At 42.8% G+C, this 23,938-nt stretch overlaps 1 protein-coding gene across 1 annotated transcript in view; it reads right to left on the bottom strand.

Moving 5' to 3' along the window:
- The window catches only part of THOC6 (THO complex 6), a gene marked incomplete in the record, with an annotated part of 295,129 nt that overhangs the window by 126,830 nt on the left and 144,361 nt on the right, over positions 1 to 23,938 (bottom strand). Inside the window, 1 exon segment of the mRNA XM_044086675.1 lies at positions 19,061 to 19,163. Within this exon segment, the coding sequence (XP_043942610.1) occupies positions 19,061 to 19,163 (103 nt within the window).

Genomic DNA, 23,938 nt, shown 5'->3' with positions numbered 1-23,938 from the left:
ACATAGTTTTTACCAAAAGGGATGACAATGCACTTTTTGGCATTGAGCTTGAGGCCATGGGTTTGACACCAGGCATCTGTCTCAGTGAGGCCCTTTTGTAGGATGTCCACATCATTAGGAGTTTTGATTATGGCTCCTAGTTTGCAGTCATCTGCGAACTTTGTTAGCCAGAGACCTTCTGTGTTAGCCTGTACTTCAGAGAAGTAGATACCAAACAGGAGAGGACCTAGGACTGAACCCTGTGGTACTCCACTTGTCACTGGTCTGAAGTTGGATTTAGAGTCTGCTACTTTCACAGTATGGGTTCTGTCAGTGAGCCAGTTGGCAACCCATCTTGTGACATAGGGATTTCTACCTAGTTTAGTGAGTTTATCTATAATTCCAGAGTGGGGGATGGTGTTGAAAGCCTTGGCGAGATCTAGACAGGCTGTGTAAACCACCTTACCCTCATCTATGGCTTTGGTGACTGCTTCAAAGAAGTCTATCAGGTTTAGGAGACATGATCTGCCTTTTACAAACCTGAACTGTGTAGGGTCCAGAGTTTGGAGATTACCAATGTCATTGTTTAGAAGTTCCATGATGATACATTCCATAGCCTTGCAGAGGCTGTTCTTCCTCCCAAACCTCCTAATTCACTGCATCTACCTGAATGGGATGCAGCAATGATAACAGGTGCATGTTAAACTACAGAGTTTAGTTAATGAAATCATAATGTATCGTTTTGTCTCCTCTAGTGTTCTAGGCTGCCCACAACAGCTTCTGTTGCTCAAAGATTCCCACTAACTTTGTCTGATAATTAGTAACATCTGGAAGCTTCAGGTTTCTCAGACATTTAAATTCTGAGTTTTGCTGCATATTTTAGTAGCTCTAGTAGCAGATCTCCATGTTCTCAGTTTATTAATTAATTAATTTATTTTACATTCAGTGACTGAGATTGTCTAACTGAGCATAACAGCTCCTTTTAAGTGGAGACCCAGGGAGAAAAAACTCAACATGACAATATAAAGAAGTAAACACAATTATATGATTACAGTGCAATGAAAAAGTATTTGCCCCCTTCCTGATTTCTTTTTTTTATTTTTGCATGTTTGTCACACTTACATGTTTCAGATCATCAAACAAATTTAAATATTAGACAAAGATAACCCAAATAAACATAAAATGCAGTTTTTAAGTGATGATTTTATTTATTAAAGAAAAAAAACTATCCAAACCTACATGGCCCTATGTGAAAAAGTAATTGCCCCCTAAACCTAATAACTGGTTGTGCCACCCTTAGCAGCAACAACTGCAGTCAAGCATTTGCGGTAACTGGCAATGAGTCTTTCACATCGCTGTTGAGGAATTTTGGCCTACTCTTCTTTGCAGAATTGTTTTAATGTAGCTATACTGGAGGGTTTCCAAGCATGAACCGCCTTTTTAAGGTCATGCCACAGCATCTCAATTGGATTCAAGTCCGGACTTTGACTAGGACACTCCAAAACCTTCATTTTGTTTTTTTAAGCCATTCCAAGGTGGACTTTCTGGTGTGTTTTGGATCATTGTCCTGCTGCAGAACCCAAGTGCGCTTCAGCTTGAGGTCACGAACTGATGGCAGGACATTCTCCTTCAGGATTTTTTCGGTAAAGAGCAGAATTCATGATTCCATCAATCATAGCAAGTCATCCATGTCCAGAAGCAGCAAAGCAGCCCCAGACCATCACACTACTACCACCATGTTTGACTGTTGGCATGATGTTCTTTTTCTGAAATGCTGTGTTACTTTTGCATTTTGTGTTTACTTGGGTTATCTTTGTCCAATATTTAAATTTGTTTGATGATCTGAAACATGCAAGTGTGACAAACATGCAAAAAAAAAAAAGAAATCAGGAAGGGGCAAATACATTTCCATTGCACTGTATATAAATTACAATTACACAATGTACAGTTTATGTAACAATGGGCGGCCACGGTGGTGCAGTGGTTAGCATTGCCGCCTCACAGCAAGAGGTTCTCCAGTTCGATCCTCAGCTGGGGTGCCTTCTGTGCGGAGTCTGCATGTCCTCCCTGTGGTCGCGTGGGTTTCCTCCGGGTGCTCCGGTTTCCTCCCACATCCCAAAGACATGCTGCAGGTGGATTGGACACTCTAAATTGGCCCTAGGTGTGTGTGTGAGTGTGCCTTCTGTGGAAGGTTGGGCGCCGGACTGGTAACTCGACACCGTAAAACTCCACTGCCATTCAATGTGCGGACAAGGTGATCCGCTGTGGCGACCCCTAACCGGGAAAAGCCGAAAGAAGAAGAAGAAGACAGTTTATGTAACAATCACAGAAAACAAAGAGAAGAGAGAGGAAAATAAAATGAATATGTTATGCATGGTACGTGAAAACATCACACATCTCAGGACTTTGTGTTATATACGGTACGTGAAAGAACATCACACATCTCAGGACTTTGTGTTATATACGGAATGTGAAAGAACATCACACATCTCAGGACTTTGTGTTATATATGGTACGTGAAAACATCACACATCTCAGGACTTTGCATTATATATGGTACGTGAAAACATCACACATCTCAGGACTTTGTGTTATATACGGTACGTGAAAGAACATCACACATCTCAGGACTTTGCGTAATATACGGTACGTGAAAGAACATCACACATCTCAGGACTTTGTGTTATATATGGTACTTGAAAGAACATTACACACATCAGGAATTTATACAAATTGTACAAGCTTGCTACAACAGAGTGTGGATACAAACAAAATCCTTACATCAAGGGAGAAACAGTTTTTGCATATGCCATGTAAACAGGAAATGCAGTTACATTACAAAGCAGGCAACCTCTGTACTTAACAGACATTAAACAAGATTTTTTTTTTTTTTACAAAACAATATTTAATGAGTTTTTTCCAAGTAAAATTTCCATGTAGTATTTCTTGAATTACTAAGTAGGAGGAGTTCTTTGAGGCTCGGTATGCGAGTGTGGATGTGAATGTCAAATATTTGTGAGTACAGCTCCTGGGATTAATAGTAAAACTTTTGCTGTCTACTGTATAAACTGCATAAATCTGTAAAGGTTACTAAGGTGTCTTCAACGATGTATTTTTCATACAGTTGAAAAATTACCCTTATTTTGTTAAATTGTTTTACATTTTAGTTCTGCAATATTTTGGTCGACTCCCAAGATCTGTTCTTTGGAAGAATATTAAATGTAGAGGACTATGAAAGGGTCTGTGATCAAAACCTGTTTATTATGTGTTTGAGACACGATTGCCAAGAACTTTACCTTGCAGCTGAATCTTGGTATCCGTGCCAAGAACAAATAGCAGCATAGTACCAGTCAATGTCTTAGTGCAAGAAATCTGGACAAAGCCTGACAAAATGGGGGAATGAAGGCCCAAAATATGGACAGATTTTAAATATTGCTCTTACAAACTTAGAAAGTTGCAACAGTAACAGGGCTTAAGTTAACATAAAATTTTCTGACTGAATTTTAATTCTGAAACCAAAATATTTGTCATTATTTAGTGACTTCAATCCTCAGATCATCCTAGTGACTTGCCAGAAAACTACAAACGTTATGATAAATAGACCAAAAATATGAGGCAAAAATTTGGAAACTTTGTGAAAATCTAAACAGTTGAGAGGTATGCATGGTTAGAATCAGTGAGACCCAATCATTCTTTGTCATGCATGAAGTTTACTCCATGCACTACCAGTAAAGAAAAAATAATCTGAAAGTGTTTTACCAACTTTGAAAGGCAGCAAAACACTAGAGTGCTGTCAGACGGACAGCATGTACGTACTTAACAAATCTGGGGGACAGGTTGACAAAGGAGGAAAGTCAGGGACAGTTTTTAAATATTACTTTAAGTTACTTATACAGACTGACTGCAATGTTCTGTGGACTGAACGAAAATATAAGGCAAGTTATTAAGGGACAGTTGAGAGAAAAGGAACATTCTTTGTGTGAGACCAAGCCGTAACAGTGCTTAGACAGGGTCTGTAACAATTGAAAGAGGTGTTTGGTCGGGTCTCGCACTACAATGCTTTACGGGTTTAGTTTAACATGGAGTTTCACGCACTACAATGTCACACCTAATTTTAAATTTGCACCTGTTTACCTATGCATACGCTGCTGACCTTTTTTGCTTCTGAATACTACATCACAGCTGTGAGTTAAGTGCTTGCTGAAGGAGTAACTCGGCTTCTAGGTGTTACCTGAGCAATGCGACTGTCTGTACATGGTTTACAATTTAAGGGTAGAAGCACTACATTTCTTGCTAAATGAACTACTTAATCCATCACAACTACTTTTAATTTATTTTTATTTTACATTTCTTTACGTAGGTAACACATGGATTATAAAGGACAATTTGCAGGTAATGCCAGGAGAAATAATTCATAAAGGAAAAGGTGGAACAAAGTCAGTAAGCTGTATAAATCCCCCCCCCCAAAAAAAAGAAAAAAAAAAGAACAGGAAGTAGCAATATACATTAAAAAAGTACAGGCTTATGTTGTGGTGCTACAGGTTAATGAGTGTCAGGGTAAGGACAGAGTGGGGTAGGGGGAGTTAAGTAGTGACAGCAGTTGAGGAGGGGTAATGCTAGAGGCTGAGAGGTCCTTAGGTTATTTGGTCTGGTGGCCTGCTGTATGGCAGTACAACATCAGTTGGTGTGGATGAAGCTTTTTTTAATTAGATCTTAAGGAAGGGGAACTGTAGTTGATTTAGGTGGGGTGGAGGGGGGATTCCCGTAGTTTGAAGCAAGAGTAGAGAAAAAGTGATTGGGTGCAGTGTAGCCTGATTTGTGGGAGATGGAGTCATTTGGGAGAGACAGTGGTGCTGCAAAGTATGTGTTTGGTATAACGTTTGGCAGCTAGTGACAGGAATGAGTTAGATTGGAGAAGTCTGAAGATGACAAAGCCTACTAACAGGTCTAGTTTGAGCTACACTGGAAGCGATTTGCTTTTTTGAGGGTGATGCAATGCTGCTCACTAGAGGGCGGGTTAACAATGAAGCAACATACTTTGTTTTCAATACTCTGTAATGCTAAGGAGTTTTTGTTGCAGGGTGTGAGTACTCTGGCTAGTCCATATTCAAGTAGGGCCAGTAGGACTCCTTTGCCTAGAGCAGCCCTGGCTGGTTTGGAGAGGTAAGATAAGATTTTTGGGCTCAATTTCTCAATACTGAAATGGAATGTTAGCAACTAGTCTAACCATAAACTGAAGTCAAGCAGTTGGTTGTTTTTATTCATGTGACACACAGGGTAGTGATAGCAAGTGACTTTAGTGATTAAGTTTTTGGGGTGCTTCTTGTTTTTTAGGGTTAAGTATTAGCTTGTGGCTAACGAGCCACAAATTGAGGGAGTTAAGGTCTTTTTGCAGCTGTGTTATGATAGGAGAGTGGTTGGGAATGGACCTAAAGATTTCCATGTCATTAGTGTAGAAGATGTGTTGTAGCACAGGAAGGTTAGAAAGGTGTTTATTAACGATAACACAGAAGAAAAAAAGAGACAGGATAGAAGACTCTTGGTGTACTCCCACTGAAAGAGGTATGGGCTGACAAAAGTGAGGAAATAGTTTATGTCTCTTGATGGACAATGAAATAGGATTTGACTCTTTCCACCCGCTAAGAATTTGCCTAGTCCAAGGCCCACCTAAAAGTTGTCAACAGCTCCATAATCCAAGCACAGTTACTGCCAAAAGGAAGTGCGCTTTTATTAGAAACTTGGTCAAATAACTCCCAGAGGACCACCAAAGTAGGATAGTGTTACATCTTTCCAATGAGAGTAGCGGAACCAAGAATGGGGTTGAATGAAGGTATTCACTTTCACTGCACTGATATACATTTCAAAATCTGGCAGCCCCAGTCTGCCTTAGTACATCCCACTTAATTCTTAACAAAAAGTTTAAAACATTTTTTTCCTAAGAAAATGACTGCCTATGGGAGCGGAATTCCCAAATAATGCATATAAAATCAAAGGTAAAATAAACAAGGAAACTGAACATCCATGGGTATATATAAACATATTCCTTTCCATCTATAATTACTAAATGACAGACCCTTTTTAAGAGGACCCTTTTATGTCACATAAACATGAGTTGTATGAGCATCAGTAAAGGGAATACTCATAAATCATTTGAAAAGGTACATACAGAAAAGGGAAACTTCTGTACTGTTTAAGATGATTAAGTGAATCCTAACCACTTTTGCTTTAGAAACCTTGATTATTGCAACACAAATTTATTTATGCAGGACGCAGTGTACCACAGGTGGATCCCTCTCAGGGTGGTTCACTGGACATAAGTGATTAAATGCATATACTCCTGTGTCACAAATTTGTAGCAACAGAGGAAGCTCTTACCTGGGTCATTACATGCATATACTATTATGTCTCAAATCTATGGCCAGTCACAGAGGAAGCTCTTAGGTGGGTCATTACATGCTTGTAGTTCTCTGTCCCAAAGGAAGGAGAGACTCCTGTGGACAGGACATAATTTGTAAACTTAGAAAAGTTTACATAACAATGCTCAGGATCCTAGGAGTACATTTAAAGACGAAGGCAGTCAGGTCCAGCATCCTTGCCTTTGAACTGCATCCTGTATGCATACTCAACTTCTTCGACTGTGACCTCTTCACAGAGTTCCTCTCTGTGTATACTTTACAACATAGAAAGACTGAAGGAGGTAAAAATTCCAGTCCCCCAGAGTGTGTATAAACAGCAACCCTTTCCATATTACAGTTCAGTCCAACACCTCAAGAGGGAAAGAAGAAACACTAGTCTGACTCACAAATTCTAGTAACAAACCTAGATGCCATTTGATTCTGGAGTCTAACAGTCAAGAATTTTAAAGAAGAAGGTGCCATATCAAACATTATCAGGTTTAAAGCTTGGTTTGCCTATTTATTTTGTAATCAAGCAGTTAAACCATACTAGATTTACAAACGGTTATCGCTGTCTATGCCCTCACCTTCCAATACTGCCTTATGCTGCTCATGAAGAAGCTGACACGGACATTCCCTTCATTTAGCCTGCGGCTACTGGACTACCTGACCAATAAAGTCTGAACTTTGATGGTGGGTTTTTACATGCTAGAGCGTAGGCAGTACAATGGGCCTAGTCAGGTCAAAAGAACCTACTGTGGCTAAATGAAAAGGGTCCCACCTTGCAAAAATAATTGCCTTTCTAGAGTCTCTTAGGAGCATGATCTGAAAATGTTACTGATGCTCTGCCCATCTGAACCAGCATGTGGGTGTTTTCCAGGGAAACAATTATATCAATCCTGGGAAAGGAGTGAAACCTAGGGAAAAACTGATGTAAACTGAGGAAAGAGTCCAAGTGCAAGATAGAAATCTGTAATTCTCACAGAAAAACATGTTTTCTTAAAAATGTACCCAAACGAGGTGCGGTCACCAGCAGAGGACCCAAAGTACCTCATCTATCTCGTACACTCCATTCCTGTCCCCTGCCCAGCACACGACACTTTCCTGAAAGGATGACCACTCCCTCAGCAGTTTACAGACTTTAGTTTCACCAGGTACTTCAACTGATAAACAAGTGCAACCAGTTTCCCTAGAAGACCACCTTTAATGGTGGCACTACTAGCAACCAGTTTCCCTAGAAGACCACCTTTAATGGTGGCACTACTAGCAACCAGTTTCCCTAGAAGACCACCTTTAATGGTGGCACTACTAGCAACCAGTTTCCCTAGAAGACCACCTTTAATGGTGGCAATGCTGCTCTCAGGCACTACTAATCAAGGCAGCATCTCACAGGAAGACTGTCGGTTAATCAAAATGAAAGTGCTGCTCCTTCTGCCGTAAGTGTAAGAGGAAAATCCTTGTATAGGACTATATCTCCATGCCTTAGTATGTTCTGCCTTACTCAGGTGTGTCTTCTACGGGAAGGGAAAGTTGGCCTGGATCTTCCAGAGGTAGCTGAACTCTCTACCCTACAAGTCCACTGACATTCCAAAATAGTAATGAGCGACTCCATTTATGTGTAATAAATATAAACAAGAATTCTAAATGAACAGATTCCAATTAACATGCAAAAATGAGCTTCCCAGAGCAGGAGATTACAAGATAAAGGACCAGGAGCAACGGGAACATAGGATAAGAAGGCTGGTAAAGTGATAACATGGAAGAAGAGATGTCAAACTAAAGAAAAAATATATATACTCTTGTACATGAAAAGCGCATCTTAAACTTATTAACAAACTGACCTGGAAGAAACAGCATTATCAAACTACTGCAAAAGGTAATACAAAGTCAAGCTGGGCATCTAGATGATTTAAGGGAATTGCTCTCAAAGAGAAGACATTTCACCCTTACTCAGAGATGAAGAGCAAGTCGTAACTCCAAATACAGAGGTGCAATAAGCCAGTGCCATACATTTACTTAGAGTGCACTTCAAAATTAAATTATTCTTCCTCCCAACCAACCATTCCCTTAAATCATCTACATGTCAGGGAGGCCATCCTACCCATCAAAATGAAGAATTAAAACTCACTTTCCCTGGAGCAGGACGTCCCCTTTAAATGGTGGGCATCACATAAATAAAGAGGATTACTCAGGAAAAGCAACCCCACGCAGATTAATGAACTCCCCAAATCAGTGAATGTGTAATTTATCTCTTCTCATAAATAACTATCAGCTCTCATTCAAAGTATATAATGCTGGAAGGGAAAGGAAAAAGTGTTTTAACAAACTAAGGAACCTTCATAAAATCAGAGAACAGAGTAGCCTCCATATTGAAAAAACAAATTGCATAGACCACCAATACAGCCCCTGACAATAATGGCAACACACTACACATGCAACTAGTGAAATATAAAATTATTTTGAAATACAAAAAAAAAAGTAGGAATGATAGGTGCTGACACTTTGGTCCTTAAGCAAAACAAGAAACTGCAGCTCCCCTAGTAGATGCACAAGTGAAATTAAGTAAATTTAAGCCAGGTAAAACTTCCGGTCCTACCTCTCTAATAGAAGGATCTGGATTCTGGTGAGCAGATCATGCTGCCTTCTGCTGTAGGACCATTCTCCTATTCTCCTTTAAAGGCGGGAGGAAGATTCCAGAGCTTTAGAAAAACAGCTCCTGTTTGACTTGGGTACTTGCTGTGGGGTCGAATGGTCCTCTGCAGTAGACCTAGGTGGCACAGGGGAAGCAGAGGATGATTGATTAAGTTTTTCAGTTGCTTCATCCAGGGAACGAAACACATGGGTGCCTTCTGGTAAGTGAATCTTAAGATTCCCAGGAAACAAAAGATGAAATTTCTAAAATTTTCATTTGTTGAGGTGGGATATCCTGATTGCCTGTTGAAAGGCTGTTCTCCCAACATGGGTCTCAGGAGCATAATCGTTCTAAGTGAGGTTTCTGTGCTGTTTAACAAGGACAGCTCTCCCTAGAGACCAAAGAGAAGACAGTATTCTCTCTCGACTAGTTTAAAAGTAGCAAAGCAGACCAATACTGAACACGATATTTTAGATGTGAGCTTTGAAGGCAAATGCTCATTGTAGGCACCCATACAATCAGCATCTCCGCTGGAGGGATGCCTGTCTATTCTACGAAGGGGGCACTGAATGTACTGCCGGCAGCTACCAACGAGCGTCATATTCTTTCTCCTGCTGCAATCCTCAAGATTAATTTGCATGGCTTTAACATGTTCCAGACATCCTATGGAGGGATGCCTGTCTATTCTATGAAGGGGCCGTTGAATGTACTTGCAGGCAGCTACCAGCGAGCGTCATATTCTTTCTCCTGCTGCGATCCTCAAGATATATTTGCATGGCTTCAACATGTTCCAGACATCCTACTGCAAGGTCAAGGTCCTTTTTAGGGAAGCTATTTCAGTACTAACCTCAAGGAGTTGGTCTGAGTAAGTGTAAACAGCCTCCTAAACATTACTTTGCTGTCAGTCCAAGAAAGGTATTCCAATATAGAGTGAGTCATTTGCTGGATTTCCATCACAATTTGTCTCTTTTTATTTTTTTATTTAGAGCCTTCTGCACCCAGATTGTGACTGAAAAGGGTCCAAGGACCAGCTTATCCAACAAATCAACAAAGAAAAAAACTGAAAAAAAGGCTGTGGAGGCACACTTGTCAGATACGCTGTGTTTTTAATGTGTAAGAATGCCTACGCTATGGTAAAAGTGGAGAAAAAACAGAAAGGCAAACGTTATTTGAGTATTGGTGGGTGGGACTAAAATTCTTCCTTTACCCCATATCACTGACTGCAATATTCCACAGCTTCAGAAATGAGACATGCATGTAAGGGGCTCTAAGTTCCCTGACAGACTACAACAGCAGGCAGCAGTGTATGAGGCATGCATGTAAGGGGCTCTAAGCTCCGTGACAGACTAAAGCAGGAGACAGCAGTGTAATGAGGAATGCATGTAAGGGGCTCTAAGCTCCATGACAGACTACAACAGCAGGCAGCAGTGCAATGAGGCATGCATGTAAGGGGATCTAAGCTCCGCGACAGACTACAACAGGAGACAGCAGTGTAATGAGGCATGCATGTAAGGGGCTCTAAGTTCCTTGACAGACAACAGGAGACAGCAGTGTGCTGAGAAGCAAACTGATTGAAGCACTCACTATAAGGAATGGAGCCTCAACATGCAGACACAGCTAACTAACAAATGCAACAAAGCTGGGATTCAGTGCTAACCCCAAGGACACCGACTAAAGCAGAATACAATAGTAAAGTGCAGTTTACAATGACATTTTTATGCAAAGCAAAGACATTAAAGAGATAGTTTACATAAATCAAGCAAAAAAAAAAATTCACACGAGCATGGGGTAACTTAAGGACAGCAGTGCCTGAACAGTAACTGTGACGATTGTTAGGGAGGGTAGCAATTCAGCATTTGCACGATAGCCTTTAGGGGGGTGCAGCATAGGGGACAGACACTTTGTAAAAGCCACAGTCCCTATGTGCACATTTGTGGATTTAGGCCACTCTACTTATGGATGGCACCTAAACAGTGACTGGAAATGTAGCTTCTGCAGGTGGTAATTCCACACAACACACCTTGCCAAACTGCCTAATTACATGAGATTCACCAAACTAGCAATGACTCAAGCTATTACACTGATACAAATGTCCAGCACGGAGTAAAATGATCAGCTGGACTCTCAGGCTGTTACATGGATACAAATGTCCAGCACTGAGTAAGATGATCAGCTGGACTCTCAGGCTGTTATACTGACACAAATATCCAGCACTGAGTAACATGATCAGCTGGACTCACAGGCTATTACACTGATACCAAAATGTTCAGCACTGAGTAAGACAATGAGCTGGACTCACTGGCTGTTATACTGATACAAATTTCCAGCATTGAGTAAGATGATCAGCTGGACTCACAGGCTATTACACTGATACAAATGTCCAGTATTGAGTAAGATGATCAGCTGGACTCACAGGCTGTTACATGGATACAAAAGTCCAGCACTGAGTAAGACAATGAGCTGGACTCACAGGCTATTACACTGATACAAATGTCCAGCACTGAGTAAGATGATCAGATGGACTCACAGGCTGTTACACTGATACAAATGTCCAGCACAGAGTAAGACAATGAGCTGGACTCACAGGCTGTTACACGGATACAAATATCCAGCACGGAGTAAGATGATCAGCTGGACTCACAGGCTGTTACACTGATACAAATGTCCAGCACGGAGTAAGATGATCAGCTGGACTCTCGGGCTGTTACACTGATACAAATGTCCAGCACTGAGTAAGATGATCAGCTAGATTCACAGGCGGTTAAACAGACACAAATGTCCAGTACTGAGTAAGACAATGAGCTGGACTCGCTGGCTGTTGCACTGATACAAATGTCCAGCACGGAGTAAGATGATCAGCCAGACTCACAGGCTGTTACATGGATACAAATGTCCAGCACTATAAAAATGAGATGGACTCGCAGGCTGTTACACGGATACAAATGTCCAGCACTGAGTAAAACAATGAGATGGACTCACAGGCTGTTACATGGATACAAATGTCCAGCACTGAGTAAGATGGTCAGCTGGACTCACAGGCTGTAACACAGATACAAATGTCCAGCATTGAGTAAGATGATTAGCTGGACTCACAGGCTGTTACACTGATACAAATGTCCAGCACTGAGTAAGATGATCAGCTGGACTCACAGGCTGTTACACTGATACAAATGTCCAGCATTGAGTAAGATGATTAGCTGGACTCACAGGCTATTACACTGATACAAAATGTCCAGCATTGAGTAAGACAATGAGCTGGACTCACAGGCTGTTACATTGATACAAATGTCCATCACTGAGTAAGACAATGAGTTGGACTCGCAGGCTGTTACTCAGATACAAATGTCCAGCACAGAGTAAGACAATGAGCTGGACTCACAGGTTGTTACACTGATACAAATGTCCAGCAAATAGTAAGATGATCAGTTGGACTCTCAGGCTGTTACACTGATACAAATGTCCAGCACTAAAACAATGAGCTGGACTCACTGGCTGTTATACTGATACAAATGTCCAGCACTGAATAAGATGATCAGCTGGACTCGCAGGCTGTTACACTGATACAAATGTCCATGACGGAGTAAGACAATGAGCTGGACTCGCAGGCTGTTACACTGATACAAATGTCCAGTATTGAGTAAGATGATCAGCTGGACTCACAGGCTGTTACATGGATACAAAAGTCCAGCACTGAGTAAGACAATGAGCTGGACTCACAGGCTATTACACTGATACAAATGTCCAGCACTGAGTAAGATGATCAGATGGACTCACAGGCTGTTACACGGATACAAATGTCCAGCAGTGAGAAAGACAATGAGCTGGACTCACAGGCTGTTACTCGGATACAAATGTCCAGCACAGAGTAAGACAATGAGCTGGACTCACAGGTTGTTACACTGATACAAATGTCCAGCACGTAGTAAGATGATCAGCTGGACTCTCAGGCTGTTACACTGATACAAATGTCCAGCACGGAGTAAGACAATGAGCTGGACTCACAGGCTGTTACACTGATACAAATGTCCAGCACTGAGTAAGATGGTCAGCTGGACTCACAGTGTGTTACACTGTTACAAATGTCCAGGACTGAGTAAGATGGTCAGCTGGACTCACAGGCTGTTACACAGATACAAATGTCCAGCACTGAGTAAGACAATGACCTGGATTCACTGGCTGTTATACTGAGACAAATTTCCAGCACTGAGTAAGATGATCAGCTGGACTCACAGGCTGTTACACTGATACAAATGTCCAGCACTGAGTAAGATGATTAGCTGGACTCTCAGGCTGTTACACTGATACAAATGTCCAGCACTGAGTAAGATGATCAGCTGGACTCACAGGCTGTTACAAGGATACAAATGTCCAGCACTGAGTAAGATGATTAGCTGGACTCACAGGCTGTTACACGGATACAAATGCCCAGCACTGAGTAAGACAATGAGCTGGACTCGCAGGCTGTTACATGGACATAAATGTCCAGCACTAAGTAAAACAATGAGCTGGACTCACAGGCTGTTACACGGATACAAATGTCCAGCACGGAGTAAGATGATCAGCTGGACTCACAGGCTATTACACTGATACAAAATGTCCAGCACTGAATAAGATGATCAGCTGGACTCGCAGGCTGTTACACGGATACAAATGTCCAGCACGGAGTAAGACAATGAGCTGGACTCACAGGCTGTTACACTGATACAAATGTCCAGCACTGAGTACGATGATTAGCTGAACTCACAGGCTGTTACATGGATACAAATGTCCAGCACTGAGTAAGACAATGAGCTGGACTCACAGGTTGTTACAATGATACAAATGTCCAGCACTTAGTAAGATGATCAACTGGACTCTCAGGCTGTTACACTGATACAAATGTCCAGCACTGAGTAAGATGATTAGCTGGACTCACAGGATGTTACACGGATACAAATGTCCAGCACTGAGTAGACTCGCAGGCTGTTACACGGATACAAATGTCCAGCAGTGAGTAAAACAGTGAGCTGGACTCTCAGGCTGTTACGCAGATACAAATGTCCAGCACTGAGTAAGATGATTAGCTGAACTCACAGGCTGTTACACTGATACAAATGTCCAGCACTGAGTAAGACAATGAGCTGGACTCACAGGCTGTTATACGGATACAAATGTCCAGCACTGAGTAAGACAATGAGCTGGACTCACAGGCTGTTACTCAGATACAAATGTCCAGCAAGGAGTAAGACAATGAACTGGACTCACAGGTTGTTACACTGATACAAATGTCCAGCACATAGTAAGATGATCAGCTGGACTCTCAGGCTGTTACACTGATACAAATGTCCAGCACTAAAACAATGAGCTGGACTCACTGGCTGTTATACTGATACAAATGTCCAGCACTGAATAAGATGATCAGCTGGACTCACAGGCTGTTACACTGTTACAAATGTCCAGCACTATAAAAATGAGATGGACTCGCAGGCTGTTACACTGATACAAATGTCCAGCACTGAGTAAGACAATGAGCTGGACTCACAGGCTGTTACACTGATACAAATGTCCAGCATTGAGTAAGATGATCAGCTGGACTCACAGGCTGTTCCACTGATACAAATGTCCAGCATTGAGTAAGATGATCAGCTGGACTCACAGGCTGTTACACTGATACAAATGTCCAGCACGGAGTAAGATGATCAGCCAGTCTCACAGGCTGTTACGCAGATACAAATGTCCAGCACTGAGTAAGATGATTAGCTGGACTCGCAGGCTGTTACACGGATACAAATGTCCAGCACTGAGTAGACTCGCAGGCTGTTACACGGATACAAATGTCCAGCAGTGAGTAAAACAGTGAGCTGGACTCTCAGGCTGTTACGCAGATACAAATGTCCAGCACTGAGTAAGATGATTAGCTGAACTCACAGGCTGTTACACTGATACAAATGTCCAGCACTGAGTAAGACAATGAGCTGGACTCACAGGCTGTTATACGGATACAAATGTCCAGCAAGGAGTAAGACAATGAACTGGACTCACAGGTTGTTACACTGATACAAATGTCCAGCACATAGTAAGATGATCAGCTGGACTCTCAGGCTGTTACACTGATACAAATGTCCAGCACTAAAACAATGAGCTGGACTCACTGGCTGTTATACTGATACAAATGTCCAGCACTGAATAAGATGATCAGCTGGACTCACAGGCTGTTACACTGTTACAAATGTCCAGCACTATAAAAATGAGATGGACTCGCAGGCTGTTACACTGATACAAATGTCCACTACTGAGTAAGACAATGAGCTGGACTCACAGGCTGTTACACTGATACAAATGTCCAGCACTATAAAAATGAGATGGACTCGCAGGCTGTTACACTGATACAAATGTCCAGCACGGAGTAAGATGATTAGCTGGACTCTCAGGCTGTTACACTGATACAAATGTCCAGCACTGAGTAAGATGATCAGCTGGACTCACAGGCTGTTACAAGGATACAAATGTCCAGCACTGAGTAAGATGATTAGCTGGACTCACAGGCTGTTACACGGATACAAATGCCCAGCACTGAGTAAGACAATGAGCTGGACTCACAGGCTGTTACAATGATACAAATGTCCAGCACATAGTAAGATGATCAACTGGACTCTCAGGCTGTTACACTGATACAAATGTCCAGCACCGTGTAAGATATCAGCTGAACTCACAGGCTGTTACACGGATACAAATGCCCAGCACTGAGTAAGATGATTAGCTGAACTCACAGGCTGTTACATGGATACAAATGTCCAGCACGGAGTAAGACAATGAGCTGGACTCACAGGCTGTTACACGGATACAAATGTCCAGCACTTAGTAAGATGATCAACTGGACTCTCAGGCTGTTACACTGATACAAATGTCCAGCACTGAGTAAGATGATCAGCTGGACTCACAGGCTGTTACACTGATACAAAATGTCCAGCACTGAATAAGATGATCAGCTGGACTCGCAGGCTGTTACACGGATACAAATGTCCGGCACTGAGTAGACTCGCAGGCTGTTACACGGATACAAATGTCCAGCAGTGAGTAAAACAATGAGCTGGACTCTCAGGCTGTTACGCAGATACAAATGTCCAGCACTGACTAAGATGGTCAGCTGGACTCACAGTCTGTTACACTGTTACAAATGTTCAGCACTGCGTAAGATGATCAGCTGGACTCGCAGGCTGTTACACAAATACAAATGTCCAGCACTAAAACAATGAGCTGGACTCACTGGCTGTTATACTGATACAAATGTCCAGCACTGAATAAGATGATCAGCTGGACTCACAGGCTGTTACACTGATACAAATGTCCACGACGGAGTAAGACAATGAGCTGGACTCACAGGCTGTTACACTGATACAAATGTCCAGCACTGAGTAAGACAATGAGCTGGACTCACAGGCTGTTATACTGATACAAATATCCAGCACCGAGTAAGATGATCAGCTGGACTCGCAGGCTGTTAAACTGATACAAATGTCCAGCACTGAGTAAGATGGTCAGCTGGACTCACAGGCTGTTACACTGATACAAATTTCCAGCATTGAGTAAGATGATCAGCTGGACTCGCAGGCTGTTACACTGATACAAATGTCCAGCACTGAGTAAGACAATGAGCTGGACTCGCAGGCTGTTACATTGATACAAATGTCCAGCACTGAGTGAGCTGGTACACTCTTGTCAAGGCCACTACCCTCTACAGGTGCTGCCACAGTACAAGTCCAGCATTTTGTCAGGCGAGAAGCCTCCAGTACCTACAAGACAAGACAAAAATGACAAACTTCCTGTTAACCAACTTTTTTCCATAGGTTCATAGGTGTGTACTGGGCTAATGACCAGAAGGGCCTTTTTTTAAGCCTAGCCATGCATTCCAAACCTCCAACAAGTTCTGGTACCCTTGATAAGTGTAAGCAGGGGCCTGAGAGACGAACTCTTTACAGGCTGCCTGTGTCTATTAGAGAAGCAGGTGCCAGACCAGGGCTGTAAACAGGCCCACCTAGCAGGAGACTAGTACTGCAACTCTAGGATACATGATCTGGTTAACAGTTCCAGGACTCTCCACTTTATGTCTATACATTTCACTATCCACCCGCTCCGATAGTAACTCTTACCACTGCCCCCAACCTCTCTCCCTCATACCATCTAATTAATTACCTTGGGCCTTCCTCTATAGTCGCTCACTGCCTGTCCACTCATTCTCAGCATTTCTGCTCTTGCCATCATCAGAATTCTTTGTTTCTTTTTGAGGGCATGCATTTTTGCACCCAGATCTCGAAAGGACCATCTTACTCTGTCCCGTCTACCTAACTGGCCCATATGTTTCTGTGGGTGGCCACTCAGGGTTGAGGGTCAAGTGAAATGATGTTATTCACTCAGGAGAGAATTTTTCCCCCTCTTAAGCAGTTTCCCAGAGCACATGGCTGCTTTGTTCCTGACTCTCAAAGTTCACCTACTAAAAATGAGCATGATTAAAAACAAATGAATAAATAAAGAGATAAAATATTTTTAATTTAGTTGAGCACTTTTGTCTACAAAGACTTCTTCAGTTTTGAAAAATGAGTGCAGCATCCCTGAAAATGTCAGTGGCCACACAAACGTAAGAACTTGTATGTGCACTCCATGTTCGGTATGCATACTGCAATTCTGATTTTTTCAAGGCATAAATTATTAAAGATGTATCAGATATCAAGTAGTGTTGACTGTACATATGAATTACTTCAACAGCTGTTCTAACATGTTTTCTTCACATTCACACACTGGTTCCTGTATATTCCTGTATGGATAATTCATATTTATATCACAGAACCTTTCTCAGCACATACTGTATGTCTCTGAAAACCTGGATATTTTAGTAAAAAAAAAATCAAAAACAAACGCAGTGGCAAACAGCCCCAAACATCTGCATATGCAAATTTTACAAATGCAAAAAACGTTACGGGCAGACAGTACTTTACCTCTGTACTAGTGAATATATGTGCATGCACATTTGTGTCTGTGGATGCTATCTAATAAGCATCAAGTCATTACTAGTGTGTTGTGTGGAAGCTGGCATGAATTAATCCAGCAGGCAGCATAAAGGATCAGTAATAAAGCAAATGTTTTAATAATTATTTAGTGCCTGTGAAGAAGGCAACAAAATGATCTACTATAAACCCCAAATACTACATGAAGTATGAGGCACAGTATGGCCAAATTACAGGTACAGTGATGACAATCATGTGTTGTACATGAGGTTTGAGGCACAGCATGGCCATATTAAAGGTACAATAATGATAATTATGTGTTGTACATGAGGCACGAGGCACAGCATGGCCATATTACAGGTACAGTGATGACAATCATGTGTTGTACATGAGCATGGCCAAATTAAAGGTACAATGATGATAGTTATGTGTTGTACATGAGGTACGAGGCACAGCATGGCCATATTACAGGTACAGTGATGACAATCATGTGTTGTACATGAGGTTCGAGGCACAGCATGGCCATATTAAAGGTACAATAATGATAATTATGTGTTGTACATGAGGTTCGAGGCACAGCATGGCCAAATTAAAGGTACAATGATGATAATTATGTGTTGTACATGAGGCACGAGGCACAGCATGGCCATATTACAGGTACAGTGATGACAATCATGTGTTGTACATGAGGTTCGAGGCACAGCATGGCCATATTAAAGGTACAATGATGATAATTATGTGTTGTACATGAGGCACGAGGCACAGCATGGCCATATTAAAGGTACAATGATGATAATTATGTGTTGTACATGAGGCACGAGGCACAGCATGGCCATATTAAAGGTACAGTGATGGTGATCATGTGTTGCAGACTCCTTGTAGAATTAGGACATACAGTAAGCACACACTGAGCCCTTTGTAGGATTTCCATTCATGCCTGCTCCAAAAATTCACTAATCCATATATCAATGTCAGTAGGCTGCTGCAATATATGATGGTTAGGAAAGAGCTAAATCAATAAACTAGCCTACAAATAAAACAAAACAAAAACAAAAAACAAAGAAAATACTTACCCCAGAGTCGAACTGTGCCATCCTCACTCCCCGACAAACACTCATTGTACTGGTCCCGCAGTGCCAAACAGTGGATGTAATCCATGTGCCCTTGGAATGCTTGCTGACAAAAAGGAGATGGAAGGAAAGAAGTTACACAAGCATCAGTGACAGACATAAGACCTAAACAGCAGCTACAGAGCACTTACATGTGCGTCGAGTCTGTCCATGTCTCCGTATACTGGACAAGCCACAGCCTACTTCTGCACAGTCACTGCCTTATGCCCATCCCACATACTTCTCTCCCTCCACAACAGCTACTTTTTCTGTCTTTGAGGCTATTCCTCTGCCTTCCACACAGCAGCTGCCTTATGTTCACAAACAGCTTAATCTCTCTTACACAAAAAAACAGCTGCCAAATTGCTTCCCTCCTCACAAAACAGCTGTATTATGTCTGTGTCTCAGCCTGTTTCTCCTCTCCCCACACAAGAGTTCCATTTCATCTGTCCCAGGACCCGTTTCTTTTTCTCTACACCCAAAGCTGCTGTATGCATCTCGCTCTTTTTTGTTCCTTTTCCCCTGCTTGAGTACAGGATTTCTCCTGGCACCCTCAGTCTTTCATTATCTAAATTTATTTACTCACTTGTGTCTCCCATAATACCTGATGCAATAGGGGACAAAGGAAAGAAAAAAGAAGTTACATTCTTACCATAACGTTCTATCTGTGTTGGTCATCTTCATGCATTCATTACTGATGGGTGTCTGTTCCGTCTTCGGAACCGAGTCGGCCTTGTAACAAGCTTGTGCCAGACTAAAAACTCTCGAGCTAAGCTTTTACCCACAATGTCCTTCTCCCTATTGCCTCAGATCAAGTTTGCCCGTTAAAAGTAAAGCAGAGGTTAACTCTGAGCAGAAACCCTAAAGTAGGAGTAGGACCTAATTCGATCCCCCAGGAGCCTCTGGAGGGGGAAGGAGGGTGGGATGCAATGAATGAATGAAGATGAACAACACAGATTGAATGTAATGGTAAGAACATAACTTATTTATCTGATGTTGTTAATTTTCATTCATTCCTTACTGATGGGACAGAGTCCCTAGCTACCTTTAGACCTGGGAGGCCCTTATGGAAGGATGTTCCAGTGAGTGATAAAAGTGTGAGGGGTAGCCCAAGTTGCAGCTGAACAAATATTCAATGAAGTCTTTGCATGAAAAGCAACAGAAGTTGCTACTAGCCTGGTGGAATGTGCTCCGACTTTGCTTGGTAGAGGAATTTTATTTTGTTGGTAAATCAAGGATATACAGTTTCTCAGCCATTTGGACAAGGTTACTTTTGAGAAATGGTTTCCCAATTTCGGGCCTGAATAGGACACGAATAGCTGGTCTGATTTACATACTCACTTTGTTCTGTCCAGGTAAAAATGTAACTGTCTATGAACATCCAGCAAATGACGACAGTACTCTCCTCTGTTTGAATAGTTGGGGAAAAAGACTGGAAGGTCAATCGCTTGGTTAATCATCAAGTCTGAGATAACCTTGGGCAGAAAGGAGTGACTGGTCCGGAGTGATACTCTGTCTTTATGAAATACCATGTAAGGGCGTTTAACACACAAAGGCTGAAGCTCTGAAATGCATCTGGCTGGTGTGACAGCTATCAAAAATAGACATTTCCAGGACAGGAGCATTAGGTCGCAAGTGGAAGTAGATTCAAAGGGTGAACGTGGCAGGGATTGTAGTTTGTTTGTGTCTTTCGGCTTTTCCCGGTTAGGGGTCGCCACAGCGGAACTCCGGTCTGCTAATGATTGGTAGTTGATTTTTACGTGCCGAGTTACCAGCCCTGATGCACACCCTTCAACGAAGGTACGCCCATTCATGCATGTCTCCACGCAGAAGACGCTCTAGCTGAGAATCGAACCGGACAGCATCTTACTGTGAAGCGACAACGCTACCGCAGCGCCACCAACGCGGGTGGCAGGGATTGTAGTACTAGTATTAAATTCCAAGGTTCAATGGGTTCCCTGAAGGGTGGTCTAATATGCAAGACACCTTTTAAGAAAGTTTTGCAGAGACAATGGGAGAATAGCAATGAGTCTCGAAACCGACTATGGAAGTTTGAGATAACAGCTAAGTGTACTCAAATGGTTGAGGCTGCTGATCCTGAATGGAGAAGACTTGACAAATAATCCAAAAACCACACTAACAGGAGCTAAACAAGGGTCCAATTGTCTTTGTCGGGACCAAATAAGGAACCTCTTCCACTTGTTGAGATAGATTTTCCTGGTGGATGGTTTATGTGCAGCCAGAAGTACATCACGCACTGGGAAGGCAAGGTTATTCTGCCTGGCGATTACCGAAGTGGAGAAACCACATTGTCAGCTTGAGACTGGAGGGGGTTTTGGCTGAGACAACTCTTGCGGGTGCGAGATCAGTTCTGGAGTTGGATCCAGAATGCATGGGTGATCTACTAGATGAGGCCAAAGGAATGGAAACCAAACTTGTAGTGGCCAATAAGGAGGAATGAGGATTACTCTGCTTCTCAGACGAAGGGCTTTCTTTAGAAACTGGGGGATCAGGGGAAAGGGAGGGAAAGCATATAGATGTCCCGTAGGCCAATCGTGAATCAGAGCATCCCTCGGGGACTTCCCCTGTGGGGGAGGGGAATTAGGGCGAAGTAGCTGCTGCATTTGTGGTTTGCTAGAGAGGCAACTAGGTCGCAGCAAGGTTGGCCCCAGCGGCTGAAGATCTTTGCCACAATAATAAGATTGAGGGACCACTCGTGAGGCAGTAGGATGCATCTGCTCAGCTTGTCTGCAATCACGTTGGAACTCCCGGGAATATGCGCTGCAATTAGAAAGCCGTTGGAAGCTATTGCCCATTGACAAATTCTCATGGCTTCTCAACACAACAGGCAGGACTTGGTCCCCCTTGTTTGTTGATGTACCAGACTACTGACATGTTGTCTGATTGAGTAGCAATTGTCCCCGACAGAAGGATGGATTGAAATGCTTGCAATGCTAGAAGCACCGCCCTCAGTACTAGGACACTGATATGCAGGTGGCCGTCTATGTCTGACCAAGTGCCTTGGACAGTCTTCCCCTGGTAAATTCCTCCCACCCTATCAGGGAAGCTTCCGTAGTCACTGTGGCCCTTGGCTGTTGTGGGTAAAAGTGGCGACTCCATTGCTGTCTGTCTGGCTTCATCCACCACATTAAATCCCGCTTGCATCACTGAGTTATCCATACCTGAAAGGACAAGGGATGCTGTAAGGGGTACCATTGTGTTAGAAGGAGCCACTGGAGAATTCTCATGTGTAGTCTTACCAAGAGCACTATGGTAATTGACGCTGCCATGGAACCCAGGAGTTGAAGCACTGTTCGAGCTGGGACTAGATTTTGACAGAGTAGCACCCGGATTTGGGATCTTATCCTGTGTGTTCTGTGGTCCAGGAGAGAAACTAGGAAAGCTTTTGTGTTGAAAATCACTCTGATAAATTCTAAGGATTGAGTGGGAATCAGGTTGCACTTTCCCCAGTTTACTGAGATTCCCAGAGATTCTGCTAGTCCGAGTGTGTAGTTTAGTGCCATCTCCAGTAGACGCTTGGTGGGGGTGGTGAGGAGCCAATCATCCAGATATGGAAACACCTGGAATCCTTGAAGTCTCAAGTGAGCTGTTACCACTGTCATGCACTTGATGAACACTCTGGGGGCTGTAGGGAGTTCGAAGGGCAGCAAGCGGAATTGAAAGCGATTGGCTCCTAGCTGGAAGCGAAGAAATCTTCTGGAGGGCTTGCCCATTTTTATGTGATAATACGCATCCTGAAGATCTATCGAGCACATCCAATCGTCTTTCTCCAAGAAAGGGAGGATACACTGAATTGTGACCATCTGGAATTTCTCTTGTTTAACAAATTTGTTTAGGATGCTGAGATCCAGAATTGGTCTCCAGTCCCATGACTTCTTTGGCACTAAAAAGAATCTACAGTAGAATCCGGATCTCATCTGGTCTGGTGGGACTGTCTGGCTGACTCTTGTTTGGAAGCAGCTTTTGAATTTCAAGGGCTGCTGTTTCCCTTTGACTGGGTGGAATGTCAGGAATTCGACTTGGTGACTTTGGGTAAAGATTAAATGGGATGTGGTATCCTCTGGTTATGATCCATTGCACCTATAAATTCATTGCTGTTAGCCAGGTAGAAAGGTGCAAGGAAAAATGTCCCCCGACTGCTTCCACAGGAAAGCAATCGGGCCGCTCTTCAGGAGCGCTGATAGCGTTGTCCAGAGGAAGAATCTCTAGAGCACTGGTTACAGGGATCCCTTCTGCCCCTGTAGGGGCACCTTCCTGATGAGTTACCCCCCCCCCCGCCTCAGAAAGTATACTTGCCACGTCTGTCACGGAAAGGACCTTGCGATGTCTTGTGCCACATCTTTCTGCTCCTCTGGTTCCTACAGTATGGACGCTGAGGAGTAGAAAAATGAACACCCACGGCAGACAGGGTCTTGCCGTCCTTCTCACACCTGGCCAATGTGTCCTTCACTTTTGGGCCGAAAAGGGAAGAAGTTTCCACTGGAGTGTTAAGAAAGGAAGACTTAAAAGAGTCCGTAAAGTAAAGTGCATCTAGGCGTGACGTCTCATGACAACACCTGAACCCGCCACTCTGGCTGCTCCTTCAGTGGCGTGAGAAATCAGACGCATGGAGGAGTTGGATATGGATTCCAGGGTAGCTACCTGTGAGGCAACTTTGTTGCGGAATTAGTCAGAAACAGCTCCTACTAAGGTTTTGGAGAGTTCGGCGACTAAGTCTCTCTGAAGCCTGGTGAAGTGTGCCAGATAATTCAAAGACCTAACAGCAAAGGTCGATGATGCAAAAACTCACTTCCCTAGCCTGTCTACCACCTGAGACTCCCT

Source organism: Protopterus annectens, chromosome 10.part0, assembly GCF_019279795.1.
Source record: "Protopterus annectens isolate FY-2018-M chromosome 10.part0, PAN1.0, whole genome shotgun sequence".
NCBI classification, from domain to species: Eukaryota; Metazoa; Chordata; order Ceratodontiformes; family Protopteridae; genus Protopterus; species Protopterus annectens.
Note: the sequence above shows the minus strand (reverse complement) of the source record. Positions and strands in the feature narration are given on the sequence as shown.